We start from the raw sequence: 21,501 nt of genomic DNA, 5'->3' as shown, positions 1-21,501 counted from the left end.
AATGTATTGACGGCTGAGGCAGGGGACTCTACTGGCTGAGGCAGGGGACTCTACTGGCTGAGGTAATGTATTGACGGCTGAGGAAGGGGACTCTATTGGCTGAGGCAGGGGACTCTACTGGCTGAGGTAATGTATTGACGGCTGGGGCAGGGGACTCTACTGGCTGAGGTAATGTATTGACGGCTGAGGCAGGGGACTCTACTGGCTGAGGCAGGGGACTCTACTGGCTGAGGTAATGTATTGACGGCTGGGGCAGGGGACTCTACTGGCTGAGGTAATGTATTGACGGCTGGGGCAGGGGACTCTACTGGCTGAGGTAATGTATTGACGGCTGAGGCAGGGGACTCTACTGGCTGAGGTAATGTATTGACGGCTGGGGCAGGGGACTCTACTGGCTGAGGTAATGTATTGACGGCTGAGGCAGGGGACTCTACTGGCTGAGGCAGGGGACTCTACTGGCTGAGGTAATGTATTGACGGCTGGGGCAGGGGACTCTACTGGCTGAGGCAGGGGACTCTACTGGCTGAGGTAATGTATTGACGGCTGGGGCAGGGGACTCTACTGGCTGGGGCAGGGGACTCTACTGGCTGGGGCAGGGGACTCTACTGGCTGAGGTAATGTATTGACGGCTGGGGCAGGGGACTCTACTGGCTGAGGTAATGTATTGACGGCTGAGGCAGGGGACTCTACTGGCTGAGGTAATGTATTGACTGTTTACTCTCTCACTCTCAACAGATGGCTGCAGAACTATGTACTGTGCGTGTGTGTGTGTGCCTGTGTGTAGGACCCAGGTACTACTTACCCTGAGGAAGGAAGGGAAGCCCACTCCGTAGTATCCCACAGCGAAGTAGTCTGGCTTGGGCCGGATCACCTTCACAATGTTCTCGTAGAACTGAGCCTGCTTCCTCTGTAACAGGAAGTAACCCTCAGGAAGACTCAATGTACTGGATGCAGAATACCATGTGTACACACACACACACACACGCACACACTGAAAGCCCCATGTCAAGGTGTTGTCCATATGATAATACATAGAGTTCTATACCAGTAGAATATACCACGTCTCCTACAACAAGATGACAGTTTCTATACCAGTAGAATATACCACGTCTCCTACAAGATGACTGTTTCTATACAGGTAGAATATACCACGTCTCCTACAACAAGAAGACAGTTTCTATACCAGTAGAATATACCATGTCTCCTACAAGATGACTGTTTCTATACAGGTAGAATTTACCACGTCTCCTACAACAAGATGACAGTTTCTATACAGGTAGAATATACCACGTCTCCTACAACAAGATGACAGTTTCTATACCAGTAGAATATACCATGTCTCCTACAAGATGACTGTTTCTATACAGGTAGAATTTACCACGTCTCCTACAACAAGATGACAGTTTCTATACAGGTAGAATATACCACGTCTCCTACAACAAGATGACAGTTTCTATACCAGTAGAATATACCACCTCCTACAACAAGATGACAGTTTCTATACCAGTAGAATATACCACGTCTCCTACAACAAGATGACAGTTTCTATACCAGTAGAATATACCACGTCTCCTACAGCAAGATGACAGTTTCTTTCAACAAGATGACAGTTTCTATACCAGTAGAATATACCACATCCTACAACAAGATGACAGTTTCTATACCAGTAGAATATACCACGTCTCCTACAACAAGATGACAGTTTCTATACAGGTAGAATATACCACGTCTCCTACAACAAGATGACAGTTTCTATACCAGTAGAATATACCACGTCTCCTACAACAAGATGACAGTTTCTATACCAGTAGAATATACCACGTCTCTTACAACAAGATGACAGTTTCTATACCAGTCGAATATACCACGTCTCCTACAACAAGATGACAGTTTCTATACCAGTAGAATATACCACGTCTCCTACAACAAGATGACAGTTTCTATACAGGTAGAATATACCACGTCTCCTACAACAAGATGACAGTTTCTATACCAGTAGAATATACCACGTCTCCTACAACAAGATGACAGTTTCTATACCAGTAGAATATACCACGTCTCCTACAACAAGATGACAGTTTCTATACCAGTAGAATATACCACGTCTCCTACAACAAGATGACAGTTTCTATACCAGTAGAATATACCACGTCTCTTACAACAAGATGACAGTTTCTATACCAGTAGAATATACCACGTCTCCTACAACAAGATGACAGTTTCTATACAGGTAGAATATACCACGTCTCCTACAACAAGATGACAGTTTCTATACCAGTAGAATATACCACGTCTCCTACAACAAGATGACAGTTTCTATACAGGTAGAATATACCACGTCTCTTACAACAAGATGACAGTTTCTATACCAGTAGAATATACCACGTCTCCTACAACAAGATGACAGTTTCTATACCAGTAGAATATACCACGTCTCCTACAACAAGATGACAGTTTCTTTACCAGTTGACCATGTGATTAGATTGAACTTACCAAGGAGGCACTGAGCTGCTCAAAGTCAAACATCTCATTCTCATACTGGTCTGCCAGCTCCTTTCCTAGTACAATGGCTTCCTCCCACATCTAAACACACACACACACACACACACACACACACCCACACACACACACACACACACACAGACACGCAGGATATGAGAGAACAGTAATATATATATTAGTCATTGTATTTAGCTGTAGACAGTCCTGCCTACTCCTCCCTCCCCTCCCTCTCTCTCCCAACTCCTCCCCATCTCTCTAACACCTCATCCCCTCCTCCCTCTCTCTCCCACCTCATCCCCTCCTCCCTCTCTCTCTCCCACCTCATCCTCTCCTCCCTCCCCTCCCCCTCTCTCCCCCACCCCACCCCTCTCTCTCCCACCTCATCCTCTCCTCCCTCTCTCTCTCCCACCTCATCCCCTCCCCACCTTCAGTAGTATCGGGGAGGTCTTCCTGACTAAAGCCCCTGCGGTCCCTTGCTCTGCTGAAGATGGGACAGACAGACAGATATTTCTCCAGATTGAGTCATCTGAGAATGGTCTGCTCATCCTGTTTTTGTAGAATGGCATCATGCAGGCACATGATCTACCCTCTGACTGTCTGTCTGTCTGTCTGTCTGTCTGTCAGTCTTGTGGCTTATGGTGATACTGAGGTGGCAGGAGAGGATGGGATAGAGGGAGGAGGTTAGAAAGGAGGATGGGATGGAGGGAGAGAAGATGTAGGGAGAAAGGAGGATGGAGGGAGGGAGAGAGGAGGATAAGAGGGAGGAGGGGAGAGAGGAGGATGGGATGGAGGAGGGGAGAGAGGAGGATGGGATGGAGGGAGGAGGTTAGAAAGGAGGATGGGATGGAGGGAGAGAAGATGTAGGGAGAAAGGAGGATGGAGGGAGAGAGGAGGATAAGAGGGAGGAGGGGAGAGAGGAGGATGGGATGGAGGGAGAGAAGATGGAGGGAGGGAGGAGGATGGAGGGAGAGATGAGGATGGGAGGGAGGGACGAGAGAGGAGGAGAGGAAGATGGAGGGAGAGAGGAGGATGGAGGGAGAGATGAGGATGGGAGGGAGGGACAAGAGAGGAGGAGAGGAAGATGGATGGAGAGAGAGATGAGGATGGGAGGGAGGGACGAGAGAGGAGGAGAGGAAGATGGAGGGAGAGAGGAGGATGGGAGGGAGCGAGGGAGGAGAGAGAGAGGATGGAGGGAGAGAGGAGGATGGAAGGTGGGAGGAGGGAGAGAGGAGGATGGGAAGGAGGATGGGAGAGAGGAGGATGGGAGGGAGAGGAGGATGGGAGAGAGGAGGATGGAGGGAGAGGAGGATGGGAGGGAGAGTGAGAGAAGAAGGGAAGGTGGTTGGTGGGGCAAGGAGGAGAGAGAGGAGGGCCAATAGAGGGCTTCCAGAGGATGGCCAATAGAGGGCTTCCAGAGGAGGGCCAATAGAGGGCTTCCAGAGGAGGGCCAATAGAGGGCTTCCAGAGGAGGGCAAATAGAGGGCTTCCAGAGGAGGGCCAATAGAGGGCTTCCAGAGGAGGGCCAATAGAGGGCTTCCAGATGAGGGCCAATAGAGGGCTTCCAGAGGAGGGCCAATAGAGGGCTTCCAGAGGAGGGCCAATAGAGGGCTTCCAGATGAGGGCCAATAGAGGGCTTCCAGAGGAGGGCCAATAGAGGGCTTCCAGATGAGGGTCAATAGAGGGCTTCCAGAGGAGGGCCAATAGAGGGCTTCCAGATGAGGGCCAATAGAGGGCTTCCAGAGGAGGGCCAATAGAGGGCTTCCAGAGGAGGGCCAATAGAGGGCTTCCAGAGGAGGGCCAATAGAGGGCTTCCAGAGGAGGGTCAATAGAGGGCTTCCAGAGGAGGGCCAATAGAGGGCTTCCAGAGGAGGGCCAATAGAGGGCTTCCAGAGGAGGGCCAATAGAGGGCTTCCAGAGGAGGGCCAATAGAGGGCTTCCAGAGGAGGGCCAATAGAGGGCTTCCAGAGGAGGGTCAATAGAGGGCTTCCAGAGGAGGGCCAATAGAGGGCTTCCAGAGGAGGGCCAATAGAGGGCTTCCAGAGGAGGGCCAATAGAGGGCTTCCAGAGGAGGGCCAATAGAGGGCTTCCAGAGGAGGGCCAATAGAGGGCCAATAGAGGGCTTCCAGATGAGGGCCAATAGAGGGCTTATAGATGAGAGTTTTAGGCGTCGCCACATTGCGCCTCTGGACCGTTGAAGGAGGATCAGATAGAACAGAACATCTGGAACACGCTGAACAAAAAGGTGCAGCTCACTAACTCTGTCTACCTCTTTAGTCTCACCAGACCTACACACACTCTCCCCCCTCTCTCTCTCTCTCTCTCTCTCTCTCTCTCTCTCTCTCTCTCTCACCCCTCCCTCTCTCTCTCAACCACCCCCCTCTCTCTCTCACCCCTCCCTCTCTCTCTCACCACCCCCCATCTCTCTCACCACCTCCCCTCTCTCACCACCACCCCTCTCTCACCACCACCCCTCTCTCACCACCCCCCCTCTCTCACCACCTCCCCTCTCTCTCTCACCCCCCCTCTCTCAATCTCTCACCAACACTCACTTTCTCATCAACACACACACTATATCTCTCTCTAATACACCCCCTCCCCCCCTCCCATCACCCTTCCTCCCTCTCCCCCCCCCCCCCACCCATCACCCTTCCACCCTCTCTACCCCCTCCCATCACCCTCCTGCCTCTAGGTACCTTGCCCTTGTCGAAGAAGTTGATGATCTCCTGGTAGAGCTGGTCCTTGAGTTGTCCTTGTGTGGAGGCCTGGTAGCCGTCTCTCTGGGTCAGGTGAGCTGCACACGGCTCCTCAGACCACTGCAGGGACACAGATCATGTTACCTCTATAGAACAGACCCTGTAGATACAGATCATGTTACCTCTATAGAACAGACCCTGTAGATACAGATCGTGTTACCTCTATAGAACAGACCCTGTAGATACAGATCATGTTGCCTCTATAGAACAGACCCTGTAGATACAGATCATGTTACCTCTATAGAACAGACCCTGTAGATACGGATCATGTTACCTCTATAGAACAGACCCTGTAGATACAGATCGTGTTACCTCTATAGAACAGACCCTGTAGATACAGATCGTGTTACCTCTATAGAACAGACCCTGTAGATACAGATCGTGTTACCTCTATAGAACAGACCCTGTAGATACAGATCATGTTACCTCTATAGAACAGACCCTGTAGATACAGATCGTGTTACCTCTATAGAACAGACCCTGTAGATACAGATCATGTTACCTCTATAGAACAGACCCTGTAGATACAGATCATGTTACCTCTATAGAACAGACCCTGTAGATACAGATCGTGTTACCTCTATAGAACAGACCCTGTAGATACAGATCATGTTACCTCTATAGAACAGACCCTGTAGATACAATATTAACTGTAGCTGAGCAGTATACTCTATCAGACTATATCAGAATTAGATTCCTCAATAGAGCTTAACATTGATCTACAGAGGAGAGGAGGAGAGGAAGAGGAGGGATGAGGAGAGGAAGAGAGGAAAAGAGAGAGAGAGGAGGGAGGAGGAGAGGAAGGAGGAGGAGAAGAGGGAGGAGGAGTGGAAAGAGGAGAGGAGGGAGGAGGAGAAGAGTAGAGGAGGAGAGAGAAAGAGAGGAGGGAGGAGAAGAGGAGGGAGGAGGAGAGGAGAGAGGAGGGGAAGAGGAGGAGAGAAGAGAAGAGGAGGAGAGGAGGGGAAGAGGAGGAGAGGAAGAGGGAGGAGGAGAGGAGGGAGGAGGAGGAGAGGAAAGGGGAGAGGAGGGAGGAGGAGAGGAGAGGAGGAGAGGATAGAGGAGGAGAGGAAATGGGGGAGGAGGGAGGAGGAGAGGAGGAGAGGAAAAGAGAGAGAGGAAGGAGGAGGAGAAGAGGGAGGAGGAGTGGAAAGAGGAGAGGAGGGAGGAGGAGAGGAGGAGAAGAGGAGAGAGAAAGAGAGGAGGGAGGAGGAGAAGAGGAGGAGAGAGGAGAGGTTGAGGAGGAGAGGAGGGGTGAGGAGAGGAGAGAGATAACTTATGGAAAAGCTACATTAACACATCAGATATTGATTTATGCAGTGATAAAACCATATTAATCATCACACATTGTGCTTCATTCTGTAAACAACAGGGAGATGGAAATATTTCTGCTGACCACACAGTCCTCTCCTCCAGTCTCTCTACCCACTCTAATAATTAACGTTGTGAGTGGCTGGACAAGGCCGGCTAACAGGCTAGATGCAGCGATCCTATTGGCTCCCCGTCCCGGGCCTCGGTAACCCTACTAAGGTCCTGTCACAACTGATTCATTGCCACGGTAACGTAACTGACATTCCATGCTGTTGTTGAACAAGAGAGAACGCAACGATCTCTAGGTAAAATCGAATTAGGTAGCGGGTGCCCTCCCAAACGGCACCCTAATCCCTATATAGTGCACTACATTTTTTGGAATGGGCCCTGGTAAAAAAAAGAAAGAAGTTGTGCACTATATAGGGAATAGGGGGCCATATGGGATGAAGACAATATTTACAAAGCAAAGCTGGCACCGTCTGTTGAAGTGACGTGACCTCCACATTTTCATGTGCGGTACAGTGCACTGTGGGAGAAAAGCAACGGCTCGCAGGTCCTGTGGACTCGGAAATCCAAACGGAACCGGGCCACGTTCCATTGGCCAATAAGCAGGAAGTCTTGATCCTGTTTGGATTTGGAGACTAGGAAGGTTGGCTTCCTTTACATGGAGTCTAAGGTTAAAGGTCAAACAGCCTAAATGAAAGGGATTCTGCAGGACGTTGGTTATTATTGATTGCGTTACAGTTTGAGCAGCTCTTCCGTGATTAAAGAGAGGAGAGGTGTTTACGTTGCCATGGTCACCTAGTTATTTCTGGAAGTGCTGAAACGACATCAATCACAATGACGCTGTAAATTCAACATCCTCAGCCAGGTTTCCTACAAGGCTGTGTCCCAAATCACAACCCATTCCTTATGTAGTGACCAGGGCCCTATGGCCAATGGTACACTATTCCCTACGTAGTGCACTACTTTGACCAGGGCCCTATGGCCAATGGCACCCTATTCCCTACGTAGTGCACTACGTTGACCAGGGCCCTATGGCCAATGGTACCCAGTCCCTACGTAGTGCACTACTTTGACCAGGAACCATAGGCTGCCATTTGGGATGTAGACTAGCAATGATAATTCTCGTAGTACATTATTTTATCTATATAGTGGACCACAGAGAGAGACCAGACTCATGATCTATATAGTGGACCACAGAGAGAGAGACCAGACTCATTATCTATATAGTGGACCATAGAGAGACCAGACTCATTATCTATATAGTGGACCACAGAGCTCTCTCTATATAGTGGACCATAGTGAGACCAGACACATGATCTATATAGTGGACCATAGAGAGACCAGACTCATTATCTATATAGTGGACCATAGAGAGACCAGACTCATTATCTATATAGTGGACCATATAGAGACCAGTCACATTATCTATATAGTGGACCATAGAGAGACCAGTCACATTATCTATATAGTGGACCATAGAGAGACCAGACACATTATCTATATAGTGGACCATAGAGAGACCAGACTCATTATCTATATAGTGGACCATAGAGAGACCAGACACATTATCTATATAGTGGACCATAGAGAGACCAGTCACATTATCTATATAGTGGACCATAGAGAGACCAGACACATTATCTATATAGTGGACCACAGAGAGACCAGTCACATTATCTATATAGTGGACCATAGAGAGACCAGACACATTATCTATATAGTGGACCATAGAGAGACCAGTCACATTATCTATATAGTGGACCATAGAGAGACCAGACACATTATCTATATAGTGGACCATAGAGAGACCAGTCACATTATCTATATAGTGGACCATAGAGAGACCAGACACATTATCTATATAGTGGACCACAGAGCTCTCTCTATATAGTGGACCACAGAGCTCTCTCTATATAGTGGACCACAGAGCTCTCTCTATATAGTGGACCACAGAGCTCTCTCTATATAGTGGACCGTAGAGAGAGACCAGACTCATTATCTATATAGTGGACCATAGAGAGACCAGACTCATTATCTATATAGTGGACCACAGAGCTCTCTCTATATAGTGGACCATAGAGAGAGACCAGACTCATTATCTATATAGTGGACCATATAGAGACCAGACTCATTATCTATATAGTGGACCATAGAGAGACCAGACTCATTATCTATATAGTGGACCATAGAGAGACCAGACCCATTATCTATATAGTGGACCATAGAGAGACCAGACCCATTATCTATATAGTGGACCATAGAGAGACCAGTCACATCATCTATATAGTGGACCACAGAGCTCTCTCTATATAGTGGACCATAGTGAGACCAGACACATGATCTATATAGTGGACCATAGAGAGACCAGACTCATTATCTATATAGTGGACCATAGAGAGACCAGTCACATCATCTATATAGTGGACCACAGAGCTCTCTCTATATAGTGGACCATAGAGAGACCAGACACATGATCTATATAGTGGACCACAGAGAGACCAGACTCATTATCTATATAGTGGACCATAGAGAGAGACCAGACACATGATCTATATAGTAGACCATAGAGAGACCAGACACATGATCTATATAGTGGACCACAGAGAGAGAGACCAGACTCATTATCTATATAGTGGACCACAGAGAGACCAGACTCATTATCTATATAGTGGACCATAGAGAGAGACCAGACTCATTATCTATATAGTGGACCATAGAGAGACCAGACTCATTATCTATATAGTGGACCATAGAGAGAGACCAGACACATGATCTATATAGTGGACCATAGAGAGACCAGACACATGATCTATATAGTGGACCACAGAGAGAGACCAGACACATTAGCTATATAGTGGACCATAGAGAGACTAAAAACAGAAAGACAGTTGAGCTTCCTACAAACCAATTCATGACACAGATTGAAGAAAGACTCTCACCTCCAGGCTCTGCTTTGGAAAAATCTATTACATTTTACAGTATAATAACCTCCTGTTCTCTCTTTTATCTCTGTCTCCCTCTTTGCAGCATTTGGGGAAAGCCCCAGCAGGTTTGAAATGGCAAAACATTATAATAAGAAGAAATAAATATATATATATAATAAGAAGAAATTAGATTCTTCCTCATTGTGTCCCGTTGTCCCATAGAGATGTATAGAGTTCACAACATTGCATCTGTCCTATTACGGTGTCTGTGGGCACACGGGCAGCGCCATTGAGACCGATACAACATCTCTCCCCAGTCCCCTCTCTCTCTCTCTCTCTCTCTCTGTCTCTTCCCAGTCCCCTCTCTCTCTCTCTCTCTCCCCAGTCCCCTCTCTCTCTCTCTCTCTCTCCAGTCCCCTCTCTCTCTCCCCAGTCCCCTCTCTCTCTCTCCATTCTTCTCATCTCTCCCCAGTCCCCTCTCTCTCTCTCTCCATTCTTCTCCTCTCTCCCCAGTCCCCTCTCTCTCTCTCTCTCCTTTCTTCTCCTCTCTCCCCAGTCCCCTCTCTCTCTCTCTCCATTCTTCTCTCTCCCCAGTCCCCTCTCTCCATTCTTCTCCTCTCTCCCCAGTCCCCTCTCATCTCTCCCCAGTCCCCTTTCTCTCTCTCTCCATTCTTCTCCTCTCTCCCCAGTCCCCTCTCTCCATTCTTCTCCTCTCTCCCCAGACCCCTCTCTCTCTCTCTCTCTCCATTCTTCTCCTCTCTCCCCAGTCCCCTCTCTCTCTCTCTCTCCTTTCTTCTCCTCTCTCCCCAGTCCCCTCTCTCCATTCTTCTCCTCTCTCCCCAGACCCCTCTCTCTCTCTCTCTCCATTCTTCTCCTCTCTCCCCAGTCCCCTCTCTCTCTCTCTCCATTCTTCTCTCTCCCCAGTCCCCTCTCTCCATTCTTCTCCTCTCTCCCCAGTCCCCTCTCATCTCTCCCCAGTCTCTCTCTCCATTCTTCTCCTCTCTCCCCAGTCCCCTCTCTCTCTCTCTCTCTCCTTTCTTCTCCTCTCTCCCCAGTCCCCTCTCTCCATTCTTCTCCTCTCTCCCCAGACCCCTCTCTCTCTCTCTCTCTCTCTCTCTCCATTCTTCTCCTCTCTCCCCAGTCCTCTCTCTCCATTCTTCTCCTCATCTCATCAGTCCTCTCCTGACAGAGGGAGGATTAAAACATGGTTGGACGTATCTCTGCTATCCAGATCCTGTTCCCCAACACATTGATATTCACGGTCACACCTCTGCTACTGCAAGGTTAAGAGCCATCTATGTGATTACAGCTGACTGGGGCTTTGTCCTCTACAACTGGTGCTATTCAACAGACGCTAAAAGACACACATTTACACTATCAATTCATAGAGAGAGAGAGAAGGAGGGAGAGATAGAAGGAAAGAGAGGGAGAGAGAGAGAGAGAGAGGGAGAAGGAGGGAGAGAGAGAGAGTGTTTGTGTATCTGAGCTGTGTGTATATGTGTGTGTGTGCGTGTGTGTATGTGTGTGTGTGTGTGTGTGCGTGTGTGTGTGAATACCTTCAGCAGCTTAGCGTGCAGCAGCAGTGTGTAGGCAGCTTCAGTGTAGTTGTCACACTCCTTGTGGAGGTCACACAGCTTGTACAGGTACCTGTCCGGACAGAGGACACACGGGTTACCATGGTGACAACAGACAGAGAGGAGTCAACGGTACACAGCTTCAATATGACGTCACCATGGTGACAACAGTACACACCTTGGTGGGCTTCAATATGACGTCACCATGGTGACAACGGTACACACCTTGGTGGGCTTCAATATGACGTCACCGTGGTGACAACGGACAGAGACGAGTCAACTGTGTCTGAAATGGTCCCCGAGTCACTACATAGAGCTCTGTTCAGCAGTAGTGCACTATGTGGGAGCCTGGTCTAAAGTAGTGCACTATGTAGGGAATAGGGCTCTGGTCAATAGTAGTGCACTATATAGGGAATAGGGTGGGTCCTGGTCAATAGTAGTGCACTATATAGGGAATAGGGTGGGTCCTGGTCAATAGTAGTGCACTATATAGGGAATAGGGTGCTGGTCAATAGTAGTGCACTATATAGGGAATAGGGTACTGGTCAATAGTAGTGCACTATATAGGGAATAGGGTGAGTCCTGGTCAATAGTAGTGCACTATATAGGGAATAGGGTGAGTCCTGGTCAATAGTAGTGCACTATATAGGGAATAGGGTACTGGTCAATAGTAGTGCACTATATAGGGAATAGGGTGGGTCCTGGTCAATAGTAGTACACTATATAGGGAATAGGGTGGGTCCTGGTCAATAGTAGTGCACTATATAGGGAATAGGGTGGGTCCTGGTCAATAGTAGTGCACTATATAGGGAATAGGGTGAGTCCTGGTCAATAGTAGTGCACTATATAGGGAATAGGGTGGGTCCTGGTCAATAGTAGTGCACTATATAGGGAATAGGGTACTGGTCAATAGTAGTGCACTATATAGGGAATAGGGTGCTGGTCAATAGTAGTGCACTATATAGGGAATAGGGTGCTGGTCAATAGTAGTACACTATGTAGGGAATAGGGTGCTAGTCAATGGTAGTGCACTATATAGGGAATAGGGTGCTGGTCAATAGTAGTGCACTATATAGGGAATAGGGTGCTGGTCAATAGTAGTGCACTATATAGGGAATAGGGTGCTGGTCAATAGTAGTGCACTATATAGGGAATAGGGTGCTGGTCAATAGTAGTGCACTATATAGGGAATAGGGTGCTGGTCAATAGTAGTACACTATATAGGGAATAGGGTGCTGGTCAATAGTAGTGCACTATATAGGGAATAGGGTGCTGGTCAATAGTAGTGCACTATATAGGGAATAGGGTGCTGGTCAATAGTAGTACACTATGTAAGGAATAGGGTGCTGGTCAATGGTAGTGCACTACATAGGGAATAGGGTGCTGGTCAATAGTAGTGCACTATATAGGGAATAGGGTGCTGGTCAATAGTAGTGCACTATATAGGGAATAGGGTGCTGGTCAATAGTAGTGCACTATATAGGGAATAGGGTGCTGGTCAATAGTAGTGCACTATATAGGGAATAGGGTGCTGGTCAATAGTAGTGCACTATATAGGGAATAGGGTGCTGGTCAATAGTAGTGCACTATATAGGGAATAGGGTGCTGGTCAATAGTAGTGCACTATATAGGGAATAGGGTGCTGGTCAATAGTAGTGCACTATATAGGGAATAGGGTGCTGGTCAATAGTAGTACACTATGTAGGGAATAGGGTGGGTCCTGGTCAATAGTAGTGCACTATATAGGGAATAGGGTACTGGTCAATAGTAGTGCACTATATAGGGAATAGGGTGCTGGTCAATAGTAGTGCACTATGTAGGGAATAGGGTGCTGGTCAATAGTAGTGCACTATATAGGGAATAGGGTGGGTCCTGGTCAATAGTAGTGCACTATATAGGGAATAGGGTGGGTCCTGGTCAATAGTAGTGCACTATATAGGGAATAGGGTGCTGGTCAATAGTAGTGCACTATGTAGGGAATAGGGTGCTGGTCAATAGTAGTGCACTATATAGGGAATAGGATAGGTCCTGGTCAATAGTAGTGCACTATATAGGGAATAGGGTGCTGGTCAATAGTAGTGCACTATGTAGGGAATAGGGTGCTGGTCAATAGTAGTGCACTATATATGGAATAGGGTGGGTCCTGGTCAATAGTAGTGCACTATATAGGGAATAGGGTGCTGGTCAATAGTAGTGCACTATGTAGGGAATAGGGTGCTGGTCAATAGTAGTGCACTATGTAGGGAATAGGGGACCACTTCAGATGTGGACTGATGCAGTTCATGGTGACATTTTCCTTTTATCTCAGAAAACGCTTTTTAGACGTGGACCACTAGGGCTGACTGATGGACAGCTAGGGCAGACTGACAGACCGCTAGGGCAGACTGACGGACCGCTAGGGCAGACTGATGGACAGCTAGGACAGATTGAAGACCGCTAGGGCAGACTGACTGACCGCTAGGGCAGACTGACCGACCGCTAGGGCAGACTGATGGACCGCTAGGGCAGACTGTTGGACAGCTAGGACAGATTGAAGACCGCTAGGGGAGACTGATGGACCGCTAGGGCAGACTGGCCGACCGCTAGGGCAGACTGACGGACCGCTAGGGCTGACTGATGGACCGCTAGGGCAGACTGTTGGACAGCTAGGACAGATTGAAGACCGCTAGGGCAGACTGACGGACCGCTAGGGCAGACTGACCGACCACTAGGGCAGACTGACGGACCGCTAGGGCTGACTGATGGACCGCTAGGGCAGACTGTGACTTCACAGAGGCACTGAGCCCAAAAACACCTGGTCTTGACTTCACAGAGGCACTGAGTACAAAAACACCTGGTCTTGACTTCACAGAGGCACTGAGTACAAAAACACCTGGTCTTGACTTCACATAGGCACTGAGTACAAAAACACCTGGTCTTGACTTCACAGAGGCACTGAGTACAAAAACACCTGGTCTTGACTTCACAGAGGCACTGAGTACAAAAACACCTGGTCTTGACTTCACAGAGGCACTGAGTACAAAAACACCTGGTCTTGACTTCACAGAGGCACTGAGTACAAAAACACCTGGTCTTGACTTCACAGAGGCACTGAGTACAAAAACACCTGGTCTTGACTTCACAGAGGCACTGAGTACAAAAACACCTGGTCTTGACTTCACAGAGGCACTGAGTACAAAAACACCTGGTCTTGACTTCACAGAGGCACTGAGTACAAAAACACCTGGTCTTGACTTCACAGAGGCACTGAGTACAAAAACACCTGGTCTTGACTTCACAGAGGCACTGAGTACAAAAACACCTGGTCTTGACTTCACAGAGGCACTGAGTACAAAAACACCTGGTCTTGACTTCACAGAGGCACTGAGTACAAAAACACCTGGTCTTGACTTCACAGAGGCACCGAGTACAAAAACACCTGGTCTTGACTTCACAGAGGCACTGAGTACAAAAACACCTGGTCTTGACTTCACAGAGGCACTGAGTACCAAAAACACCTGGCCTTGACTTCACAGAGGCACTGAGTACAAAAACACCTGGTCTTGACTTCACAGAGGCACTGAGTACAAAAACACCTGGTCTTGACTTCACAGAGGCACTGAGTACAAAAACACCTGGTCTTGACTTCACAGAGGCACTGAGTACAAAAACACCTGGTCTTGACTTCACAGAGGCACTGAGTACAAAAACACCTGGTCTTGACTTCACAGAGGCACTGAGTACAAAAACACCTGGCCTTGACTTCACAGAGGCACTGAGTACAAAAACACCTGGTCTTGACTTCACAGAGGCACTGAGTACAAAAACACCTGGTCTTGACTTCACAGAGGCACTGAGTACAAAAACACCTGGTCTTGACTTCACAGAGGCACTGAGCCCAAAAACACCTGGTCTTGACTTCACAGAGGCACTGAGTACAAAACACCTGGTCTTGACTTCACAGAGGCACTGAGTACAAAAACACCTGGTCTTGACTTCACAGAGGCACTGAGTACAAAAACACCTGGCCTTGACTTCACAGAGGCACTGAGTACAAAAACACCTGGCCTTGACTTCACAGAGGCACTGAGTACAAAAACACCTGGTCTTGACTTCACAGAGGCACTGAGTACAAAAAACACCTGGTCTTGACTTCACAGAGGCACTGAGTACAAAAACACCTGGTCTTGACTTCACAGAGGCACTGAGTACAAAAACACCTGGTCTTGACTTCACAGAGGCACTGAGTACAAAAACACCTGGTCTTGACTTCACAGAGGCACTGAGTACAATAAAACAACAGAAAAGTGTAGTTGAGGAAGATGATGATGAAGACCTCTTCCTACCTGATGTACATCTCCTCTCTCTCTATCTCCTTGTAGAAGTTCTGAGGATGAAAACATTGAAATAGTTTATGAACAAAACTGAAATGCTTCAACTACGACAGTGAAATAGCAACAACAAATCACAACAATACCAAATCATGAATGTTATGCAGCTGGTGTTTATACATCTGAAATGTCTTTCCAACAGTTGGACAGTAAAGTGTCCTACACAATAAGACAGGTTACTAGGCATCGCAGCAGGACGCAGCCAGACATCTGTCCACAACGGAACAGAACATCGAACAGTGTCTCTCCTACCAGGACGTTGACGGTGCAGCTCATCCGGTTCTCCTTGTTCTCATCGTGCATGATCGTCCTGTAGTCCAGGAGCCTCTCCAACAGACGAACCACCAGGTTCACAAAGCTCTCCCCACTCTTAGACAGGTACTTGTGTTTCCTGCAGTGTTCCAACAGACTGGGGAGGGAGGAGGGGAGAGAGGAGGGGGAGAGAGGAGTGAGAGAGAGGGGAGGGAGAGAGGAGATAGAGGGAGGGGAGAGAGAGGTGGGAGGGAGAGAGGAGGGGGGAGAGAGGGGAGAGAGGTGAGGGAGAGAGGAGGGGGAGAGAGGGGAGAGAGGGGAGAGAGAGGGGGGAGAGGAGGGGGAGAGAGGAGTGAGAGAGGTGAGAGAGGGAGAGAGGTGAGAGCGAGAGGGGGGAGAGAGGTGAGGGGATAGAGAGAGGGGTGGGAGGGGAGAGAGGTGAGGGGAGGGGAGAGAGGTGAGGGGAGGGGAGAGAGGAGCGAGAGAGGAGAGAGAGGGAGGGGAGAGAGAGGTGGGAGGGAGAGAGGAGGGGGAGAGAGAGGGGAGAGAGGAGGGAGGAGAGAGAGGTGAGAGCGAGAGGGGGGAGAGAGGTGAGGGGATAGAGAGAGGGGTGGGAGGGGAGAGAGGTGAGGGGATAGAGAGAGGGGTGGGAGGGGAGAGAGGTGAGGGGAGGGGAGAAAGGGGTGGGAGGGGAGAGAGGGGTGGAAGGGGGGAGAGGTTGAGGGGAGAAAGAGAGGGGAGGCAGATGAGTGGAGGAAGAGAGAGGGGGAGGGAGGGAGGGAGGGAGGGGAGGGAGAGAGAGGGGAGGGAGAGAGGGGAGGGAGAGAGGGGGAGGGAGAGAGGGGAGGGAGAGAGGGGGGAGTGGGAGAGAGGTGAGGGGGAGAGAGGTGAGGGGGGAGAGAGGGGGGAGAGAGGGGGGAGAGGGAGAGAGGGGAGAGAGGTGAGGGGGAGAGAGGGGGGAGAGAGGTGAGGGGGAGAGAGGTGAGGGGGAGAGAGGGGGGAGAGAGGGGGGAGAGGGAGAGAGGGGAGAGAGGTGAGGGGGAGAGAGGTGAGGGGGAGAGAGGGGGGAGAGAGGGGGGGAGAGAGGTGAGGGGGAGAGAGGGGGGAGAGAGGGGAAGGGGAGAGAGAGGAGGGGGAGGGGAAGAGAGAGGAGACAATTACAAAACCATATTTACTTGACACATTGTAAAGAATTAACAAACAAACAGAGTGAACTAGAATGTTATTTGGCCCTAAACAGAGAGTACACAGCGGCAGAATACCTGACCACTGTGACTGACCCTGAACAGAGAGTACACAGCGGCAGAATACCTGACCACTGTGACTGACCCTGAACAGAGAGTACACAGCGGCAGAATACCTGTCCACTGTGACTGACCCAAACTTATTGAAATCTTTGACTATGTACAGACTCAGTGAGCATAGCCTTGCTATTGAGAAAGACATGGCTCTCAAGAGAAGACAGGCTATGTGCTCACTGCCCACAAAATGAGGTGGAAACTGAGCTGCACTTCCTAACCTCCTGCCCAATGTATGACCATATTAGAGAGACATATTTCCCTCAGATTACACAGATCCACAAAGAATTTGAAAACAAATCAAACATTAATAAACTTCCTCTTTAACATTTGAAATGTTTATATTCTGTTAAAACCGAGTGTAATATTTTGTTCATGATCTATTTCACTTTCTTTCTTTCTTTGTGAAGAATGTTGTTTCCATAAAGACCTTAAATTAAACTGACGAGGAGAGGAGAGAGGACAGACAGACAGACAGGCAGGCAGGCAGACAGACACCGACAGACAGACGACAGACCAGACACCGACAGACAGACAGACAGACAGACAGACAGACAGACAGACAGACAGACAGACAGACAGACGACAGACCAGACACCGACAGACAGACAGACAGACCGACCCGACCGACAGACACCGAAAGAGACAGACACCGACAGAGAGACAGACACCGACAGAGAGACAGACACCGACAGAGAGACAGACACAGACAGACAGACAGACAGACAGACACAGACAGACAGACAGACACCGACAGACAGACAGACACCGACAGACAGACAGACAGACAGACAGGCAGACAGGCAGACAGACAGACAGACTGACAGCATCACTCACATCTTGTGGAAGAGGCCTTTGTACTGCTCGTCTCCTCTGCCCCCCTCCACCTCGTGATCCAGTTTGGTGATGATCTCATTCTCAAACTGCAATTAGAAAGCAGACATTCATAATCAGCACAGCTCATTCTTCTATTCATTAGTCTCTATCCTGTCTCCCTCTTTCTGCCTCCCTCGCTCTCTCTTTCCAACACTCTCTCCTCTTTCCCACCCTCTCTCTCCTCCCCCTCTCTTCTCTCTCCTCCCCCTCTCTCTCTCTCTCTCTCCTTCCCCCACCCTATACCCTCTCTTTCCCACCCTCTCTCCTCCCCCTCTCTTCTCTCTCTCTCCTTCCCTCACTCTATACCCTCTCTCCTCCCCCTCTCTTCTCTCTCTCCTCCCCCCACTCTATACCCTCTCTCCTTCCCCTCTCTTCTCTCTCTCTCCTCCCCCCACTCTATACCCTCTCTCTCCTCTCATCCCTCTCTCTCCTCCCCCCACTCTATACCCCCTCTCTTCTCTCTCTCTCTTCCCCCTTTCTTCTCTCTCTCTCCTCCCCCCACTCTATACCCTCTCTCCTCCCTCTCTCTTTTCTCTCTCCTCCCCCCCTCTCTTTCCCACTCTGTCTCTCCACCCCCCTGTCTCTTCTCTCTCTCTCTTGGTTGAGAGGACCTCTCCTCTTGGTTAATCACCTCTCTTTCAGCCTGGTGGACTGTGAGCTCATATTAAATCACTTCATTATCAGTCTGATGACTCTCAGTAACTTCTCTTTATCTGCCTGTGATTGGCTATGGCTGAGCAGGGAGCATGAGGAGTAAGACCATGACAGGAAGACACATCCTCTAATATTCTCCTCTATTTCTCTCTCTCTTTTACTCCCTTCTTCCCAGAAAGACGACAGAAGGAAGGTGAGCTGGCACATCCACTTATAGTTGGACGTTTGCTCCAACGTGAACTGCCTGCTTGATGTGCTGCTGTTGTTTGTGTCAGTCAGGAGAGACGCCTCGCTCTGGAGGAAGAGAGACGGCTCTCTCTGGAGGAAGAGAGACGGCTAGCTCTGGAGGAAGAGACGGATCACTCTGGAGGAAGAGAGACGGATCGCTCTGGAGGAAGAGAGACGGCTCGCTCTGGAGGAAGAGAGACGCCTCGCTCTGGAGGAAGAGAGACGGATCGCTCTGGATGAAGAGAGACGGATCGCTCTGGATGAAGAGAGACGGCTAGCTCTGGAGGAAGAGAGACGGCTAGCTCTGGAGGAAGAGAGACGGATCACTCTGGAGGAAGAGAGGACAGATCGCTCTGGAGGAAGAGAGACGGATCGCTCTGGAGGAATATAAACGGATCGCTCTGGAGGAAGAGAGACGGCTCGCTCTGGAGGAAGAGAGACGGATCTATCTGGAGGAAGATAGACGGCTCGCTCTGGAGGAATAGAGACATATCGCTCTGGAGGAAGAGAGACGGCTAGCTCTAGAGGAAGAGAGACAGATCGCTCTGGAGGAAGAGAGACGGCTCGCTCTGGAGGAAGAGAGACGGATCGCTCTGGAGGAAGAGAGACGGATCGCTCTGGAGGAATAGAGACGGATCGCTCTGGAGGAAGAGAGAATGATCGCTCTGGAGGAAGAGAGACGGCTCATTCTGGAGGAATAGAGACGGCTAGCTCTGGAGGAAGAGAGACGGATCGCTCTGGAGGAAGAGAGACGGATCGCTCTGGAGGAAGAGAGAAGGATCGCTCTGGAGGAAGAGAGAAGGATCGCTCTGGAGGAAGAGAGAATGATCGCTCTGGAGGAAGAGAGACGGCTAGCTCTGGAGGAATAGAGAATGATCCCTCTGGAGGAAGAGAGACAGATCGCTCTAGAGGAAGAGAGACGGATCGCTCTAGAGGAAGAGAGACAGATCGCTCTGGAGGAAGAGAGACGGATCGCTCTAGAGGAAGAGAGACAGATCGCTCTGGAGGAAGAGAGACAGATCGCTCTAGAGGAAGAGAGACAGATCGCTCTGGAGGAAGAGAGACGGGTCGCTCTAGAGGAAGAGAGACGGATCGCTCTAGAGGAAGAGAGACATATCGCTCTAGAGGAAGAGAGACAGATCGCTCTGGGGGAAGAGACAGATCGCTCTAGAGGAAGAGAGACGGATCGCTCTGGAGGAAGAGAGACGGATCGCTCTAGAGGAAGAGAGACAGATCGCTCTGGAGGAAGAGAGACAGATCGCTCTGGAGGAAGAGAGACAGATCGCTCTAGAGGAAGAGAGACATATTGCTCTGGAGGAAGAGAGACATATCGCTCTGGAGGAAGAGAGACATATCGCTCTGGAGGAAGAGAGACGGATCACTCTGGAGGAAGAGAGACGGATCGCTCTGGAGGAAGATAGACGGATCGCTCTGGAGGAAGAGAGACAGATCGCTCTGGAGGAAGAGAGACAGCTAGCTCTAGAGGAAGAGAGACAGATCGCTCTGGAGGAAGAGAGACAGATCGCTCTAGAGGAAGAGAGACATATCGCTCTGGAGGAAGAGAGACAGATCGCTCTGGAGGAAGAGAGACGGATCGCTCTGGAGGAAGAGAGACGTATCGCTCTGGAGGAAGAGAGACGTATCGCTCTGGAGGAAGAGAGACAGATCGCTCTGGAGGAAGAGAGACAGCTAGCTCTAGAGGAAGAGAGACAGATCGCTCTGGAGGAAGAGAGACGGATCGCTCTAGAGGAAGAGAGACGGATCGCTCTGGAGGAAGAGAGACAGATCGCTCTGGAGGAAGAGACAGATCGCTCTGGAGGAAGAGAGACAGATCGCTCTGGAGGAAGAGAGGCACCTCTCTCTCTCTCTCTGCTAAGTTTTACACTGCAGACTAGAAATCTATTTGTATACGGCCCAAATGGCTCCCTATTCCCTATATAGTGCACTACTCCCCTATAGACCCTGGTCTAAAGTAGTGCACTATATAGGGAATAGGGTGCCATTGGTATGCATGATTGGAAATTGATCCTATTTTAGAGTAGAGGGGATATAAGAGGATGTAGTCATTCCCAAAGAGTCGAGTCCTGACTGACACTAACTGAATTACCAGGGCTCCCCTTCACTCCCAACTCTAACAGACTGACTGTCCCAACTGGCTCCCTATTCCCTTTATAGTGCAGGACCTTTTTAAACCAGGACCTATAGGGTAGTAGTGCACTACTTTAGACCAGGTCCTATAGGGTAGTAGTGCACTACTTTAGACCAGGGTCTATAGGGTAGTAGTGCACTACTTTAGACCAGGATCTATAGGGTAGTAGTGCACTACTTTAGACCAGGATCTATAGGGTAGTAGTGCACTACTTTAGACCAGGGTCTAAAGGGTACTTAGTAGTAGTCTGTAATTCTACACTGACTGGGAGGATCTGGGAGACAGACTGGGAGGGTCTGGGAGACAGACTGGGAGGATCTGGGAGACAGACTGGGAGGATCTGGGAGACAGACTGGGAGGATCTGGGAGACAGACTGGGAGGATCTGGGAGACTGACTGGGAGGACCTGGGAGACTGACTGGGAGGATCTGGGAAACTGACTGGGAGGATCTGGGAAACTGACTGGGAGGATCTGGGAGACTGACTGGGAGGATCTGGAGTCTGACTGGGAGGATCTGGGAAACTGACTGGGAGGATCTGGGAGACTGACTGGGAGGATCTGGAGTCTGACTGGGAGGATCTGGAGTCTGACTGGGAGGATCTGGGG

At 49.6% G+C, this 21,501-nt stretch overlaps 1 protein-coding gene across 1 annotated transcript in view; it reads right to left on the bottom strand.

The window, feature by feature from the left end:
- The window catches only part of LOC116371807 (dedicator of cytokinesis protein 1-like), a gene marked incomplete at its 5' end in the record, with an annotated part of 201,797 nt that overhangs the window by 87,389 nt on the left and 92,907 nt on the right, over window positions 1–21,501 (bottom strand). Inside the window, 7 exon segments of the mRNA XM_031820823.1 lie at window positions 803–907; window positions 2,494–2,583; window positions 5,196–5,315; window positions 11,050–11,140; window positions 15,393–15,433; window positions 15,690–15,846; window positions 17,825–17,910. Coding sequence (XP_031676683.1) covers window positions 803–907; window positions 2,494–2,583; window positions 5,196–5,315; window positions 11,050–11,140; window positions 15,393–15,433; window positions 15,690–15,846; window positions 17,825–17,910 — 690 coding nt within the window.

This window comes from Oncorhynchus kisutch, unplaced genomic scaffold, assembly GCF_002021735.2.
Source record: "Oncorhynchus kisutch isolate 150728-3 unplaced genomic scaffold, Okis_V2 scaffold3693, whole genome shotgun sequence".
In the NCBI taxonomy this organism is placed as follows: domain Eukaryota; kingdom Metazoa; phylum Chordata; class Actinopteri; order Salmoniformes; family Salmonidae; genus Oncorhynchus; species Oncorhynchus kisutch.
This window is presented reverse-complemented; position numbering and strand designations above follow the sequence as displayed.